Genomic DNA, 16,563 nt, shown 5'->3' with positions numbered 1-16,563 from the left:
GAGGGGTAGTAAAAATGTACTTTAGAATATATATGAACTTTACTAACCTGGTAGCTCAGATGGTAAAGTGTCTGCCTACAATGCAGAAGACCTGGGTTCAATCCCTGGGTCAGGAAGATCCTCTGGAGAAGGAAATGGCAACCCACTCCAGTATTCTTGCCTGGAAAATCCCATGGATGGAGGAGCCTGGTAGGCTATAGTCCATGGGGTCGCAAAGAGTCAGACACGACTGAGTGACATCACTCACTCACTCCTCAAGCAGCTATCAGCCTATATTAAATCATTGTTTGTGGGGTTCAACCTAATAGTAACTGCAAACCCAAAACCTGCTATAGATAAACAAAAAATAAAGAGAGAAAGGAGCCCAAACATAAAGAAAGCCATCAGACTGCAAGAGAAGAAAGGAACAGAGAAGAACTATAAAAACAAGTAGAAAATAATTAACAATATTGCAATAGGTACATAGTTAGCAATAACCACTTTAAATGAAAATTTACTAAATGCTTTAATCAAAATAGAGATGACTGAATGAATAGAAAAATAAGACCCATTTATATGCTGCCTACAAGAGACTCACTTCCAATCTAAAGATAGATTGATATTAAAGGGATGGAAAAATATATTCCGTGCAAAAAGAAACAAAAAAAGAAAGCTGAAGTAGTAAATAAAATGCTACAAAACCAGTGCATCAGGGAAGAAATCAAAGACGAAATTCAAAAATACCTTGAGACACATGAAAATGGTAACACAACTTCCCAATATCTATGACCGACTCTTTATAACCCCATGGACTAGTCTGCTAGGCTCCTCTGTCCCTGGGATTCTCCAGGCAAGGATACTGGAGTGGGTTGCCGTGCCCTTCTCCAAGGGGTCTTCTCCACTCAGGGATCGAACCCACATCTCTTACATTTCCTGCATTGGCAGGTGGGTTCTTACCACTAGTGCCACCTAGAAAGCCCTCTAATATCTATGAGATGCAGCAAAAGCGGTTCTCAGAGGGACGATCATAGTGAAACAGGCCTACCTCACAAAACAAGAAAATTCTCAAATTGAAAAAGAAAACAAAACTTTATACTTAAAGGAGCTATAAAAAGAGGAACAAAACAAGCGCAAACTTGGTAAAAGGAAGTTAATAATAAAGGTCAGACTGGAAATAATGAAACTGCTAGCTTGTCTTCTTCCTCTTGTCAGGGTCTTTCGCAGAGTAAAAGTTTCAAATTTTGAGCAAGTCCAATTTACAGATTTCCTTTGGAGGACATGCTTTTCTCCTTTATAAAGGAACCAGAAGAAGAACAAACCAAACTCTAGGTTACTAGAAAGACATAAACCATAAAGATCAGGGCAGAAATAAATGAAATAGAGAGTGAAAAAAAATACTAGAAAAGATCAGTGAAACTTATGAATGAATTTTTTAAAAAAATATGAACAAAATTGAAAAACTTTAAGTAAATGAGAAATGAAAGAGGAGATTTATCAACTTGTCTTATACCAGTGCAAGGAATCATAACAGACTGCTGTGCCAACAATGGGGGCTTCCCTGGTGGCTCAGTGGTAAAGAATCCACCTGCCAATGTAGGAGACGTGGGTTCAATCCCTGGGTTGGGAAGATCCCCTAGAAAAGGAAATGGCAACCCACTCCAGTATTCTTGCCTGGAAAATTCCATGGGCAGAGGAGCCTGGAGGGGTATTGTCCATGGGATCACAAACAGTCAGACATGACTTAGCGACTGAGCACCCACCATGCTAACAGTGGAGAACATCAAAGAAATGGATAAATTCCTAGAAACATACAATCTTTTAAGAATGAATCATGGAGAAATGCAAAATCTGACTGATTACTAATAAAATTCAATCGGTAGTGAAAAAGCTTCCAACACATAAAAATCAAACACCAGATTGCTTCATAGGTGAATTCTTTCAAACATTAAAGAAGAATTATACCCAACAATATTACAATAATTTTATATGGTGACAGATGGTAACTAGCCTTGTAGTCGTGAACATTTTGCAACATATAAAATATTGAATCACTATGTTGTTCACCTAAAAAGAATACATTGTCAATTTTATGTCAAAATGAAAGATTTGGATAGAAATCTGCATTCTTGATGAGGCATAACGGAATTTAAGAGATCCCAGTAGGTTTTGTAAAACGGATAAGGACATCCCACTTAGAAGAGAGCTACAGCTTGGGAGCTCCAGGACCTGCAAAAATTCTTACCATATCTGCTTGTATTACAAGTGCAGGCCAGTTAGGGCTAAAAGAACAGAATAAAGTTTTCAGCTGCCTACACCAGAGGGTATATATTAATATTTTGGGGTTTGATTTCAGCTGAATTAACTATCTGCTATTAACAGAATCATCAACTAGAATGGCATGCAGTGTTTTCACTATATTTTAAAATATGTCCAGTATCCAGTGTGAAATACTGGATTAGATATAAAGAGGAAACTGTGACCCATGCTGAAAAGGAAAGGCAATCAATAGAGACAATCCAAATGTCTTAAATTTTGAAATTAGCAAACAAGAATATTAAAGCAGCTATTGCAACCTTATTAACAAAGGCACTAATTTGCTTTAGTATAATAAAGCAAATAGGCCTGACGTGCTGCAATTCATGGGGTCGCAAAGAGTTGGACACGACTGAGCGACTGAACTGAACTGAATAAAGCAAATACATTTGTGAAGAGTGGACAGATGGAAAATCTCAGTACAAACATAGAAAATGAGAAAAAGGACCAACTTGAAATTCTAGAATTGAAAAATGTAATTTCTGAATAACAAATGATTGTACTTAACAGGAGAATAGAGATAGCTGTAGTAGTGTCAGTGAAGTTAATGATATTCTAACAGAAATCATCCAATCGGAGAATAGAAAAAATTGAAAAATAAAAAGCGAATAGAACACATGCTCTTCAGATCCTTTCCACAATTAATTTGTATAGTTATCAATCAAATACCTGAAGGTTAGGAATGCTTCAGTTCAGTCGCTTAGTCGTGTCTGACTCTTTGCTACCCCGTAAATTGCAGCACGCCAGGCCTCCCTGTCCATCACCAATCCTCGGAGTTCACTCAAACTCACGTCCATTGAGTCGATGATGCTATCCAGCCATCTCATCCTCTGTCGTCCCCTTCTCCTCCTGCCCCCAATCCCTCCCAGCATCAGAGTTTTTTCCAATGAGTCAACTCTTCACATGAGGTGGACAAAGTACTGGAGTTTCAGCTTTAGCGTCATTCCTTCCAAAGAACACCCAGGACTGATCTCTTTTAGAATGGACTGATTGGATCTCCTTGCAGTCCAAGGGACTCTGAAGAGTCTTCTCCAACACCGCAGTTCAAAAGCATCAATTCTTTGGTGCTCAGCTTTCTTCACAGTCCAACTCTCACATCCATACATGACTACTGGAAAAACCATGGCTTTGACTAGATGGACCTTTGTTGGCAAAGTAATGTCTCTGCTTTTGAGTATGCCATCTAGGTTGGTCATAACCTTTCTTCCAAGGAGTAAGTGTCTTTTAATTTCATGGCTGCAGTCACCATCTGCAGTGATTTTGGAGCCCCCCAAAATAAAGTCTTACAGTGTTTCCACTGTTTCCCCATCTATTTCCCATGAAGTGATGGGACCAGATGCCATGATCTTTGTTTTCTGAATGTTGAGCTTTAAGTCAACTTTTCGCTCTCCTCTTTCACTTTCATCAAGAGGCTCTTTAGTTCCTCTTCACTTTCTGCCATAAGGGTGGTGTCATCTGCATATCTGAGGTTATTGATATTTCTCCTGGCAATCTTGATTCCAGCTTGTGTTTCTTCCAGTCCAGCGTTTCTCATGATGTACTCTGCATATAAATTAAATAAGCAGGGTGACAATATACAGCCTTGATGTACTCCTTTTCCTATTTGGAACCAGTCTGTTGTTCCATGTCCAGTTCTAACTGTTGCTTCCTGACCTGCATATAGGTTTCTCAAGAGGGAAGTCAGGTGGTCTGGTATTCCCATCTCTTTCAGAATTTTCCACAGTTTATTGTGATCCACACAGTCAAAGGCTTTGGCATAGTCAATAAAGCAGAAATAGATGTTTTTCTGGAACTCTCTTGCTTTTTCCATGATCCAGCGGATGTTGGCAATTTGATCTCTGGTTCCTCTACCTTTTCTAAACCGGCTTGATCATCAGGAGGTTCATGGTTCACGTATTGCTGAAGCCCGGCTTGGAGAATTTGGAGCATTACTTTACTAGCGTGTGAGATGAGTGCAAATGTGCAGTAGTTTGAGCATTCTTTGGCATTGCCTTTCTTAGGGATTGAAATGAAAACTGACCTTTTCCAGTCCTGTGGCCACTGCTGAGTTTTCCAAATTTGTTGACATTTTGAGTGCAGCATTTTCATAGCATCATCTTTCAGGATTTGAAGTAGCTTAACTGGAATTCTATCAGCCTCCACTAGCTTTGTTCATAGTGATGCTTTCTAAGGCCCACTTAACTTCACATTCCAGGATGTCTGGCTCTCAGTGAGTGATCACACCGTGATTATCTTGGTCGTGAAGATCCTTTTTGTACAGTTCTTCCGTGTATTCTTGCCATCTCTTCTTAATATCTTCTGCTTCTGTTAGGTCCATACCATTTCTGTCCTTTATTGAGCCCATCTTTGCATGAAATATTCCCTTGGTATCTCTCATTTTCTTGAAGAGATCTCTAGTCTTCCCCATTGTATTGTTTTCCTCTATTTCTTTTGCATTGATTGCTGAGGAAGGCTTTCTTATCTCTCCTTGCTATTCTTTGGAACTCTGTATTCAGATGCTTATATCTTTCCTTTTTTCCTTCGCTTTTTGCTTCTCTTCTTTTCACAGCTATTTGTAAGGCCTCCCCAGACAGCCATTTTGCTTTTTTGCATTTCTTTTTCAAGAGGATGGTCTTGATCCCTGTCTCCTATACAATGTCATGAACCTCTGTCCATAGTTCATCAGGCACTCTGTCTATCAGATCTATTCCCTTAAATCTATTCCTCACTTCCACTGTATAATCATACAGTGTGGACCTTAGGAATGCTTAACAGTAGAGAAAAAAGTGCTGATAGAAACTCTCAGTTGGCCTAGTGTTTTATAGTTTTTGTTGTAGTGACTTTTGTTGTTAGCCATATACAAATTTGTTACATTTTTATCAAATTACTTCATTTTGGGGGTGCTATTTTAAATTCCCTGGGTTTTAATTCTCAAGTTCTAATTGTTCATTGCAATAACTCAGTTATGTTTTTTATGTTGACCTTGTATTTTGTGAACGTGCTCTAGGTAGCTTCTTTTTCATCTTTCAGATTTATTGAAATTTTCTACCTAATCCGGTTGTCTGCAAATAGGGTCATGTTTATTTCTTACTTTCCATCGTATGGCTTTTAATTCCTATTCTTGTCTCATTATCCTGGGTAGGACTTTCTATATTTTCTGTTATTATGTTGAAGAATGATAATAGACATCCTCTTGGTATTTCTGATATCAGTGGGAAAGCATTGAACTATTTCACCATTAAGTATGATGGTTCCTGTATAAGACTTTTGTAAATATTCTATCAAGTTGAGAAAGTACCCCCCCCTTACTTTCTAAGTTTTCTTTCCTAAGGTGATATTTTTACTGAGATAGATGTAGATTCACATGCAGTTCTAATATATGCACAGCTCTTTTGTACTTTGCCCAGTTTCTCACAATATCAGTGTTTTACAGAAGTATATTATCAATTAGCCATGTCACTGATATCTACCAATATGACTCAGTTTTCCTCAGTTTTATTGTACTTTGTATTTGTGTTAACTTCTACACAGTTTATTACAAACATGAGTTGGTTCATGTTTGCATCACCACAGTCAACATGCAGATTTCTCATCTTGCCCTTTTGTTATCATGTTCAGCTCTCTACCTGTATTCCTACCTGTGCCTAATACCTGGAAATCACTAATTTATCCTCGATTTCTAAAATTTTTTTCATTTTTAACATGTTCTATAAATGGAATCCAGAGAAGGCGATGGCACCCCACTCCAGTACTCTTGCCTGGAAAATCCCATGGACAGAGGAGCCTGGTAGGCTGCATTCCTTGGAGTGTCTAGGAATCAAACACGACTGAGCTACTTCACTTTAACTTTTCACTTTCTTGCATTGGAGAAGGAAATGGCAACCCACTCCAGTGTTCTTGCCTGGAGAAAACCAGGGATGGGGGAGTCTGGTAGGCTGCTGTCTATGGGGTCACATACTGTCGAACACAACTGAAGCGACTTAGCAGCGCCAGCATTAATGGAATCGTATAGTTTGGGATTAGACATTTTGGGATTGTGTTTTTTCACTTAGCATGATTTCCTTGGGATTCACCCAGGTCATTGCATGTGTCAATAGTTCTCTCCTTTTTATTGCAAGGTAGTGTTCTATGGTATGGATATACTACAGTTGGTTTAACCATTTACTTGTTAAAGGACATCTTGGATAATCCCAGATTTGGGCTATTACAAATGAGGGTGCCAATAAACATTTGTGTACAGGTTTTTGTGTCAGTGAAAATTTCATTTCTCTGGGATTAATGCTCAGGAGTATTTGGTGGGTCATTATAATGGTTGTATTTTTTTAAAAAAACACTCCTAAACGGTTTTCCAAACGGTTTTCCAGTCTCACAGCAATTTAAGAATGATCCATTTTTTTGTATTCTCTCCAGCATTTGATTTTACCATTGTTTAAAAAAATTAAAAAACAAATTAGACTTTCTGATAGAGACCTAGTTATAACTCAGTGTGGTTCTAATTTTCATTTCCCCAGTGACTAATAAAAATTTTAACACCATTATTGAGATAAAAATCATGAGTTTACAGTGTATAGTTCAGTAGTTTCTAATATGTTCACAGATACATGCAGCCATCATGACAGAAAATTTTATAATATTATTACCTGAAAAAGAAACCCCGTATTCTTTAGTTATCACCGTCTATGAGCAGCCTTAAGCAACCAGTAATCTACTTTCTTATGGTTTTCCCTGTTTCAGGCTTTCTTGTAAATGTCATTCTATTACATGCGGTACTTTGTGACTGGCTTCTTTCATTTAGTATAAAGTGTTCAAGGTATATTTATGTTGTAGTGTATATTAGTATTTCATTTCTTTTTATGACCAAATAACATTGTTTTATATAGATATATCACATTGGTTGTTTTGTTGATGGCCAATCTTGTTTCTGCCTTTGGCTATTATGAATAATGCTAATATGAACATTTGTGAACAAGTTTGTGTGTGGCCATATGTTTTCATTTCTCTTGGTTATATATATAGGGGTAGAATTGCTGAGTTATATAGTAACTCTGTTAAATCCTTTGAGGAAATATCAAACTGTTTCCCAAAGTGGCTACACCTTTGCATGTTCTACCCAACAGTGTATGAGGATTCTGATTTCTCTGCATCCATGCCAACAGTGGTTGTTATCTGACTTTTGATTTTAATTTTAGTCAGCCTAGTACATGTGAGGTTGAGTCTTATTATGATTTTAGTTTTCATTTTGCTTGATGGCTAAGGACGTTAGTATCTCTTCATATACTTATTGGTAGTTTGTATATATTCCTTGGAGAATTATCTACTTAGATCCTTTGCTCAGTTTTAATTGGGTATTTTGTCTTTTTTATCATTGACTGATAAGGATTCTTTATATCTTCTAGACTTCTATTAAGATAAAATAAAAATATATATAATGTAAAGGTTACTCTTTCAACTAATTTTTAATATACAATTCTTTGGCATTAAGTATATTCACATTGCTGTGTGTGTGTGAATCACTACCATCCATCTCCAGAACTTTTTCATCTTCTCCAACTGAAACTCTGTACCCTTTAAAGTCACTAACTTCCAAATCCCCTTTACCCCTAGTGCCTGTTGGCCACTATTGTACATTCTGTCTTTATGAATATGACTACTTTTGGAACCTCACATATGTGGAATCTACAGTATTTGTCCTTTTATGTCTGTCTTATTTTACTTGGCATATTGCCTTCAAAGTTATAGGCAGTGTTATAGCATAGATCAAAATTGTCTTCCCTTTTAAGAGTGGATAGCATTCAGTTGTGTAGATGTATGTGTTTCTTTAATTTTCTTGATGATTTCCTTTGAAGCACAAATGCTTTTAGTTTTTAAATGTCCACTGAATCTATTTTTGTTTTTGTTGCTTATACTTATGGTGTCATGTATAAGAATCTACTTCTAAATCTGGGGTCAGAAAGATTTACCTCAGTGTTGTTTTCTAAGAGTTTTTTTAGTTTTAGCTCTTATGTTTAGCTCTTTGATAACTTGAGTTAATTTTTGTATGTGGTGTAAGACAGGTCTCTAACTTAAGTTTTTGAATGTGAATACATAATTGTTCCAGTGCCATTTGTTGAAAAGACTATTTTCTCCTTATTAAATGGTTGTAGCATCCTGTTGAAAATCATTTGACCATAGATATAGGGGTTTATTTCTGAACTTTCAGATCTTTTCAGCTGATTCTTATGTCTGTCCTTTTGCCAGTACCACACTATACTGACTATAGTTGTTTTACACTAAGTTTTAAAATCTCTAAGTGTGAGTCTTCCTATTTTGTTTTGACTATCCTGGGTTCATTTTAATTGTACATGAATTTTAGAATTAGCTTATCAGTTTCTGCAAAAAATCCAGTGGGATTCTGACATGGATTGCCTTTTTTAAAATTGTAGATTCATTTGGGGAGTATTGCTGTCTTAATGTTGCTTTCTATTTAATGAGCATGCATTGTTTTTGCCATTGATTTAAATCTTTAATTTATTTCAATGATGTTTTGTAGTTTTCAGAGTATAAGTTTTAAACTTCTTTAAGTTTTTTCCTAAGCATTTTATTCTTTTTGATGCCATTATATAAATGGATTGTTTTCTTAATTTTATTTTCAGATCATTCTTCGCAATGTATAGAAATGTAATTGACTTTTATTTTTCTCATATCCTTCAACCTTTCTGAACTCTTATTAGTTCTACTATTTTTTAGTGGATTCCTTAGGACTTCTATATGCAAGATATATTGTCTCCAAAGACAAATAGTTCTACCTCTTCCTTTTCAGTCTTCTTGCCTTTTATTTCTTTAACTCGTGATTACTTGTTCTGGCTGGAATCTCCATTACAGTGTTGAATGGAAGTGTCAAGAGAGGATTTCCTTCTCTCATTCTGCCCTTAGGTGGAATGCATTCAGTCTTTTACCATTGAGTATGATATTGCTACTGCTGCTGCTGCTAAGTCACTTCAGTCGTGTCCGACTCTGTGCGACCCCATTGACGGCAGCCCACCAGGCTCCCCTGTCCCTGGGATTCTCCAGACAAGAACGCTGGAGTGGGTTGCCGTTTCCTTCTCCAATGCATGAAAGTGAAAAGTGAAAGGGAAGTCACTCAGTCGTGTTCGACTCCTAGCCACCCCATGGACTGCAGCCTACCAGGCTCCTCCATCCATGGGACTTTTTGTAGGTAGTTGAGGAAGTTCCGTTTGTTAAGTTTTTAAAAATAAATTTTATTTTTTAGAGCGGTTTTAGCTGCACAAAAAAATTGAGTAGAATGTACAGAAATTTCCTATTATGCACCCCCACACATGCACAGCCTCCCCCAGTGTGAACTTCCTGTACCACAGATAAACATTTGTTACAGTTGATGAATCTACAGTGACAGTCATTATCATCCAAACCCATAGTTTGCATTAGATTTTACTTTTGGTGTTGTAGGGATTTTGACAGATGTATGATGATATCTATCTATCATTATAGTATCATACAGGTTAGTTTAGCTGTGAAACTGTATACCCCAGATTGGGACTTGAAACCATTCCCACCTCAGATGGGACTCAAACCCAGTGATGCCTGTAGGTCCAGTTGGAACTTGGACCTACAATCTCTGACTTAGGAGAGAACTCGGACCTCCCAACCTGAAACCACACACCTGGTGTCAGAACTCAGTGAAACTCAATTTTTTTATGTCTCAGCACAGATGGAATTCAGCAAGAGGCAAAGTGATAGACAAGAACTGGATTTGTTAATATAGGATGTTTGTAAAGGGTACAAGCAGGCAGGCAAGAGGGCTTTGCCCTAGATCTTAGTGTATGACGTTTTTAAAAATCAAAGGAAAAGTGAGGAGAGAGAGAAGACCACCTTCTTCTGCTACTTTGTAAAGATGTTGCAGGAAAATGGAATACGAGAGGATGGTCACATCCCAGGTCTTAGGTAAGTTGCCAAGTGAGCTGGGATGAGCTGCTAAGTGAGGGTCCTTGGCTTTGCACAGGAAAGAATTCAAGAGTGAACTGTAGTTAAGTGAAAGCAGGTTTATTGAGAGAGATACACATTCCATAGGTGAGAGCGGCCCTGGGAGATAACACACTCCATTAGAGTGTGGTCCATCACAGAAGCTGAAAGGCTCTGGGGTGTGAGGGTGGTTTGTTTTTATGGGCTTGGTAATTTCATAGACTAACAATATTATTCCAACTATTTTGGTGCAGGGTGGGGATTTCTAGGAATTGAGCCATCATCACTTTTTGGCCTTTTATGGTTAGCCTAAGAACTCTTATGATGCCTGTAGGTGTGTCATGTAGCATGCTAATATATTACAATGAGTGTATAATGAGACTCAAGGTCTACTGGAAGTCAAGTTTTCCACCATCTTGGGCCTGGATGGTTCTTACCAGTTTTTGTTGTATCCTCAATGGCAGTGTCATTCTTTTAAATGGTTGTTCCTTACCACCTTCCCTCCTATCTCAACTTCATCGACACTAAAAATCCTCTGTTCCATTTTTCCATTCTTCCCATCCCCCAAATCCTTGGCAACCATTGATCTTATTACTCTCTCCATAGTTTTGTCTTTTCCCGAATGTTATGTAGTTGGACTCATACAGCATTTAACTTTTTGAAATTGGCTTTTTTCACATCAGTCAGTTCAGTTCAGTCACTCAGTCGTGTCCAACTCTTTGTGAACCCATGAACCGCAGCACGCCAGGCCTCCCTGTCCATCACCAACTCCCGGAGTCCACCCAAACCCATGTCCATCGAGTCAGTGATACCATCCAGCCATCTCATCCTCTGTCGTCCCCTTCTCCTCCTGCCCTCAATCTTTCCCAGCATCAGGGTCTTTTCAAATGAGTCAGCTCTTCGCATCAGGTGGCCAAAGTATTGGAGTTTCAGCTTCAACATCAGTCCTTCCAATGAACACCCAGGACTGATGTCCTTTAGAATGGACTGGTTGGCTCTCCTTGCAGTCCAAGGGACTTTCAAGAGTCTTCTCCAACACTACAGTTATAAAGCATCAATTCTTTGGCACTCAGCTTTCTTTACAGTCCAACTCTCACATCCACACATGACCACTGGAAAAACCATAACCTTGACTAGACGGACCTTTGTTGGCAAAGTAATGTCTCTGCTTTTGAATATGCTGTGTAGGTTGGTCATAACTTTCCTTCCAAGGAGTAAGCGTCTTTTAATTTCATGGCTGCAGTCACCATCTGCAGTAATTTTGGAGCCCAGAAAAATAAAGTCAGCCACTGTTTCCACTGTTTGCCCATTTATTTTCCATGAAGTGGTGGGACTAGATGCCATGATCTTAGTTTTTCACATAGTAATATAAATTTAAAGTTCCTCCATGTCTTTTCATGGCTTGCTAGCTCATTCCTTGTTAAAGCTGAATATTCCATTGTCTGGATGTACCACAGGTAGTTTATCCAATTTACCTTTTGAAGAATATCTTAGTGTTTTCACATTTTGGCAATTATGGAAAAAGCTACTTATGAAGGTGTTGATATAAATAAAAAATACTTATAAACATCATCAGTGTGCAGTTTTTTGAATGGACTTTGTTTTCAGCTTATTATGTTAAATTTCAAGGAATGTGATTGTTGGATCAGGTGGTAAGAGTTTGGTTAATTTTGTAAGATATTGCCAAAAGTGGGTGGATCATTTCCCATTCCTACCAACTGTGAATAGTTCCCGTTATTCCACATCTGTACCAGCATTTAGTATAGTCAGTGTTCTGTATTTCGTCCATTTTAATAGGTGTAGGGTGTTATTTTCCTGTTTTAATTTCTGATCCCCTAATGAGATATGATGATGTGGAGCATCTTTTCATATGCTCATTTATCATTTATATATGTTCTTTGGTAAAATGTCTTCACATCTTTTGCCTGTTTTTAATCATGTTATTTATTTTATTATTCTTGAATTTTTAGTTTTTAAAATTTATTTTAGATAATAATTCTTCATTAGATATATCTTTTGCCAGTATTTTTTTCTCAGTTTGTAGCAAAAATACATGTCTTATTCTTTTGAAGTTTGCTAGTATTTTATTAAGGACTTTCACATTTGTATTCATAAGTGGTATTGGTCTGTAGATTTCTCTTTTTATGGTATCTTTTCTGATTTGATATGATACTGGTCTCATTGAATGAGTTGAGATGTAGTTCCTCCATTTTTATTAGAAGACTTTATGAAAAAAATGGAGTTAATTCTTTTTTTCTTTTTTGAATGTTTGGTGTAATTTTGTGGTTAAACCATCTGGACGTTTGCTTATCTTTGTGGGTAGATTTTTTATTACTAATTCAGTCTTTTCAGTTACAGATCTGTTCACGTTTATTGATTCTTGTGTCAACTTCAGTAATTTATGTGTGTTTAAAAATTTGTCCATTTCATTTAGGTTATCTAAGTTTTTGGCATATAATTGTTCATGATATTCCTTTATAATCTTTTAATTTCTTTAAGGTAAACAGCAACATCTCCTTTTAACTTCTCGTCTGTGTCCTTTTTTCTTGGTCCATGTAGCCTAAGTTTTTTTTTTTTCCAGTTTTTCTCATCTTTTTAAAGAACTTATTTTGATTTCGTTGATTTTCCTCTATTGTTTTTCTGTTCCCTGGTTCACTAATTTCTGTTCTAATCTTTATTATTTCCTTTCCTCTGCTTTCTTTAGGTTTAATCTACTAAAGTCTTTACTGATAAAGGGAAATATATTGGGTTTGCCAAAAAGTTCATTTGGGTTTTTCTGGAAGATGTTATGGGGAAACCTGAATGAACTTTTTGGCCAACTCAGTGCAATTAGTTAATAGTATGTTTTTATTTTTAGTAGAAGATGGAATTTAAGTTTTCTTTTAAGAGAAAATCTTTAAAAGGTTACAATAGGAAATGTTTTGATTACGTACTGCTCCTTTCAGAAATGCCTTTTATAAAGGAATTGGTGTGTGTCAAAAGGGTGATTATAGGCAGAAAACATTTTTTAACCAAAGCAATATATTAAAAATATTTTTACTGGAGTATAGTTGATAGAAAACTCTTATATTTTTATGTGAGTAAAGTGTTACCAATACTGCCACACAGCATAGATTGAAAAATGGATTCACAGAATTGTAGGTATTGGTGTTCTGTTTGATAATGCACCAAAGAGATAAATAATGTTTTCATTTCTTGTCTTTTAAGATAAAGTCAGTGGGTCTGGCAATAACTCTGATATGATGGAAAACAGCAGGGAAGAGGTAAGAATAACTTGGAGCATTTAAAAGATATTTATTGCATACTACTAACCAACTAGAGTAGGTGTCATCAGTTTGCTTTTATTTAATATATGCATGCGTTTGAGTTTACTGTTATAACCAAGTATTATTATGATAACTTTATTTTCAGTAATTGTTCACTTTTTGATGGTGTTTACTGTTTTTGTTAGTGCTGTGGTTTGCTTCACCTAAAGTCAGACTACTGAACCTAGCTAACATGTATTTGAATGTTATTATATTGTAACAGTGGTGCTCAAGGTGGTTGTTATGGGCATAACCTTATGGTTCTGAGATGGATATTCAGAATCTCTTCAGCATTATTATCAGATCCCATCCTGAGGTCCTTCACCTGATAATGCCAGCCTACACTGTGTTTTAGGATTCTTTCTATCAAGTGTGAAAAATTGAATCCAATAAAATATACTGATTATATTGGCAAAATGGAGGTAAATTTAGTATCTCCGAGAAAATTGTAGAAGGTACTCTGTGCCATATATTAGGATAGAGAAAATGACACATTTTTAGATTCTTAAAACTGTCTATTGAGATCTGGTTACCTGTACATCTTCATTTTGTGTTTGTCAGCATAGGCCAAGATCGTGGTATACAGCAGTGTGTCATTTTCTATTCCTGAAAATTCAACAGTAATAATTTAACAAAAAGAGATAGTCTTGAATCAAGGAAACCTTGAGAGTAAATGAGAATTAGTTATTGATGTTTCTTTTAGAAAAATGTTTTAGGCATATAAATTATGTCTCATTCTACTATTATATTATAGATGTTGGTATAGGAAAATACTTGTAGGGATGTTTCTCAGAGTTTTACTCACTTTTGTACTTATTTCTTGCATTTAGGGAGCTAGCTCTGCAGAAAAATCCAAATCGTCAGGATCCTCACGATCAAAGAGGTTGGTTGATACTGGAGGGAAAAAAGTTACTTTCTTTTTCAGGTTGTTTTATTTCCTTTTTATTAGAATAATCTGTTTTTTTTCCTAAACTTCAAGCACTGTTGTTCTAAGTAAACTAATTTATACAAGCGTATATATTTTAAAAAGGGCTGTGTAATATAATGAATCCTCTTGTATCTATCACTTGACTTTTAATTTTAACTAAAATTTTCCCAGGAGAGGATTTATTATGTACTAGTGGCCCTGGCAGTATATAGGTAATTCCTTTCAGATAATATATATGCTTTAAAAAAAAAGAGAAAAGGAAAAATGAAATGTTAAATGTCTCATGAGGCAATATGAGTTTTTTAGGGTTATACGAAATTGTCTAGGATGGGAAATGGTAGCCATAATAGTTATAAGGAAGTTATAAGAAGATCAAAGAGTGGTTAAAATACTTATCTGTGTTAAATTGTCAAAGTGAATTGTACATAAAGACTGAAATTACTTCTAAGCATAATGTAATATGTAATATACTATGAAATATAGTTTTTATTAGAAGTTTGCTGTTTATTCTATTGGACTGTTTTTAAAAACTAATGGAAATAAATGTCTTTTAATAATCACAGTTTGTTTGTTATTTACTTATTCCCTAAAGTAGTGGTTCTTAAATAGGAGTTCCCCTCTAAATACTCTTTACTTTTTTTAGAATGCGCATGCCCTGGTCCTGCTGAAGACCTTCTAAATTGTAATGTGGTATAGAGATGTATGCTTCCCTAGGTGATTCTGATATGTATCCCTGGTTAAGAGCCACTGCTTAATCTAAACATGTTATTTATGTTATTTGGGTGTTTTTCAATTGTCAGAAATGTCTGTAATTCTATGGACTTAATTTTTTCATAGGAAACCTTCAATTGTAACAAAGTATGTAGAATCTGATGATGAAAAACCTTTGGATGAAACTGTAAATGAAGATGCTTCTAATGAAAATTCAGAAAATGATATTACTATGCAAAGCTTGCCAAAAGGTAAAGTGTATTAATTTTTTATATGAAGTTAAAGTTGAAAAATATCTTTAAATGTCATTACTGTAAAATTAGAAATTTATTATTGTAAGCTGTGTGTCAAGGACCAAACCTGACATTTTAGTAGCAGTGGTTTGGAAATGTATTAGTATGGTAACGATAATGTGTGTTCCTGAGGTTAAATATTTAGAATATATAGTCAGGTTTGAAAAGAAAACTTAGTGTCTCTTTCCATTGGCTTCTAGTTTCCAAATTATACTGGAATGTGGAAGTTGGTTTAAATGTTTAGTATGTTAAGTTTTGGTTCAGTGAATTTTAATATGCTTGCTTTATGAAAAACATAATGAATACTCTGAAAACGTCTTAAAAACATTTAAAGTTTAATTTATTCTTACTGCATTCTTAAATTCCCTAAGATTCAAAGTGAAGTTATGTGTTAAATTTGATTTGGATATATTTCTTGTAATTATCCTTTTTTAAAATGCCTTGTCACATTTCCTCTCAACTGTTATGTTTCTAATCTTAAAAGTTTCATTGATTAGATTGGGGCCAGGGCAGGGTTGATAGGGGAGAAGCCAAATGAAAATCTTGGACTTTTCATAGCTCAGGCCTAAGAGCAGTGTGATTACATGATGAGAGAATGACATGGATCTTGGTAATTTCATGGTGTTTCAGAATCAAAAGTTTTGATTTGTTTCTTTATTGAATAATATGTTCAAGGCTCTTAGATTTTTCAGATTTGTTATCACTGATCATTTGCAGCAATGTTTACTACTTTATTCTCTGTCTCTACTTATGTTTATGTGACACATATTTTGATTATGGAAGTTTAAAAAATGATGAGTAGGAGGATAATACATTTCTTGACTAGGAAAAATTAGGAGTTACAATAGATAAGAAATGAATGAGGAAAATAAATGAATGAGAGGAGGAAGAAAGAAGAAAAATTAATGGGCCTACCATTTACTTGGCTTTGAAAATCATTTTGTGTAATGGTTTTGGTGGCCTAAGGCAGAAACAGCTAACATGGCAGTCTGAGTTTCATAGGTAGTGATTCACTTTGGATTATTATATTCTCAGTGGTTGTTACTTGAAGTGCTTATGATGGCCACTGGGTGAGCTAAGAACTAGGTGTTCCAAT

The 16,563-nt window shown here is 35.8% G+C and overlaps 1 protein-coding gene across 17 annotated transcripts in view; it reads left to right on the top strand.

Moving 5' to 3' along the window:
• The window catches only part of ATRX (ATRX chromatin remodeler), a 275,615-nt gene that overhangs the window by 84,387 nt on the left and 174,665 nt on the right, over nucleotides 1–16,563 (top strand). For all 17 annotated transcript variants that reach the window (XM_060408304.1, XM_060408302.1, XM_060408303.1 and 14 more), the window contains 3 exons: nucleotides 13,438–13,493; nucleotides 14,366–14,418; nucleotides 15,301–15,425. In XM_060408304.1, coding sequence (XP_060264287.1) covers nucleotides 13,438–13,493; nucleotides 14,366–14,418; nucleotides 15,301–15,425 — 234 coding nt within the window. The remainder of the gene's footprint in view (nucleotides 1–13,437; nucleotides 13,494–14,365; nucleotides 14,419–15,300; nucleotides 15,426–16,563) is intronic.

Source organism: Ovis aries, chromosome X (genome assembly GCF_016772045.2).
Source record: "Ovis aries strain OAR_USU_Benz2616 breed Rambouillet chromosome X, ARS-UI_Ramb_v3.0, whole genome shotgun sequence".
NCBI classification, from domain to species: domain Eukaryota; kingdom Metazoa; phylum Chordata; class Mammalia; order Artiodactyla; family Bovidae; genus Ovis; species Ovis aries.
This window is presented reverse-complemented; position numbering and strand designations above follow the sequence as displayed.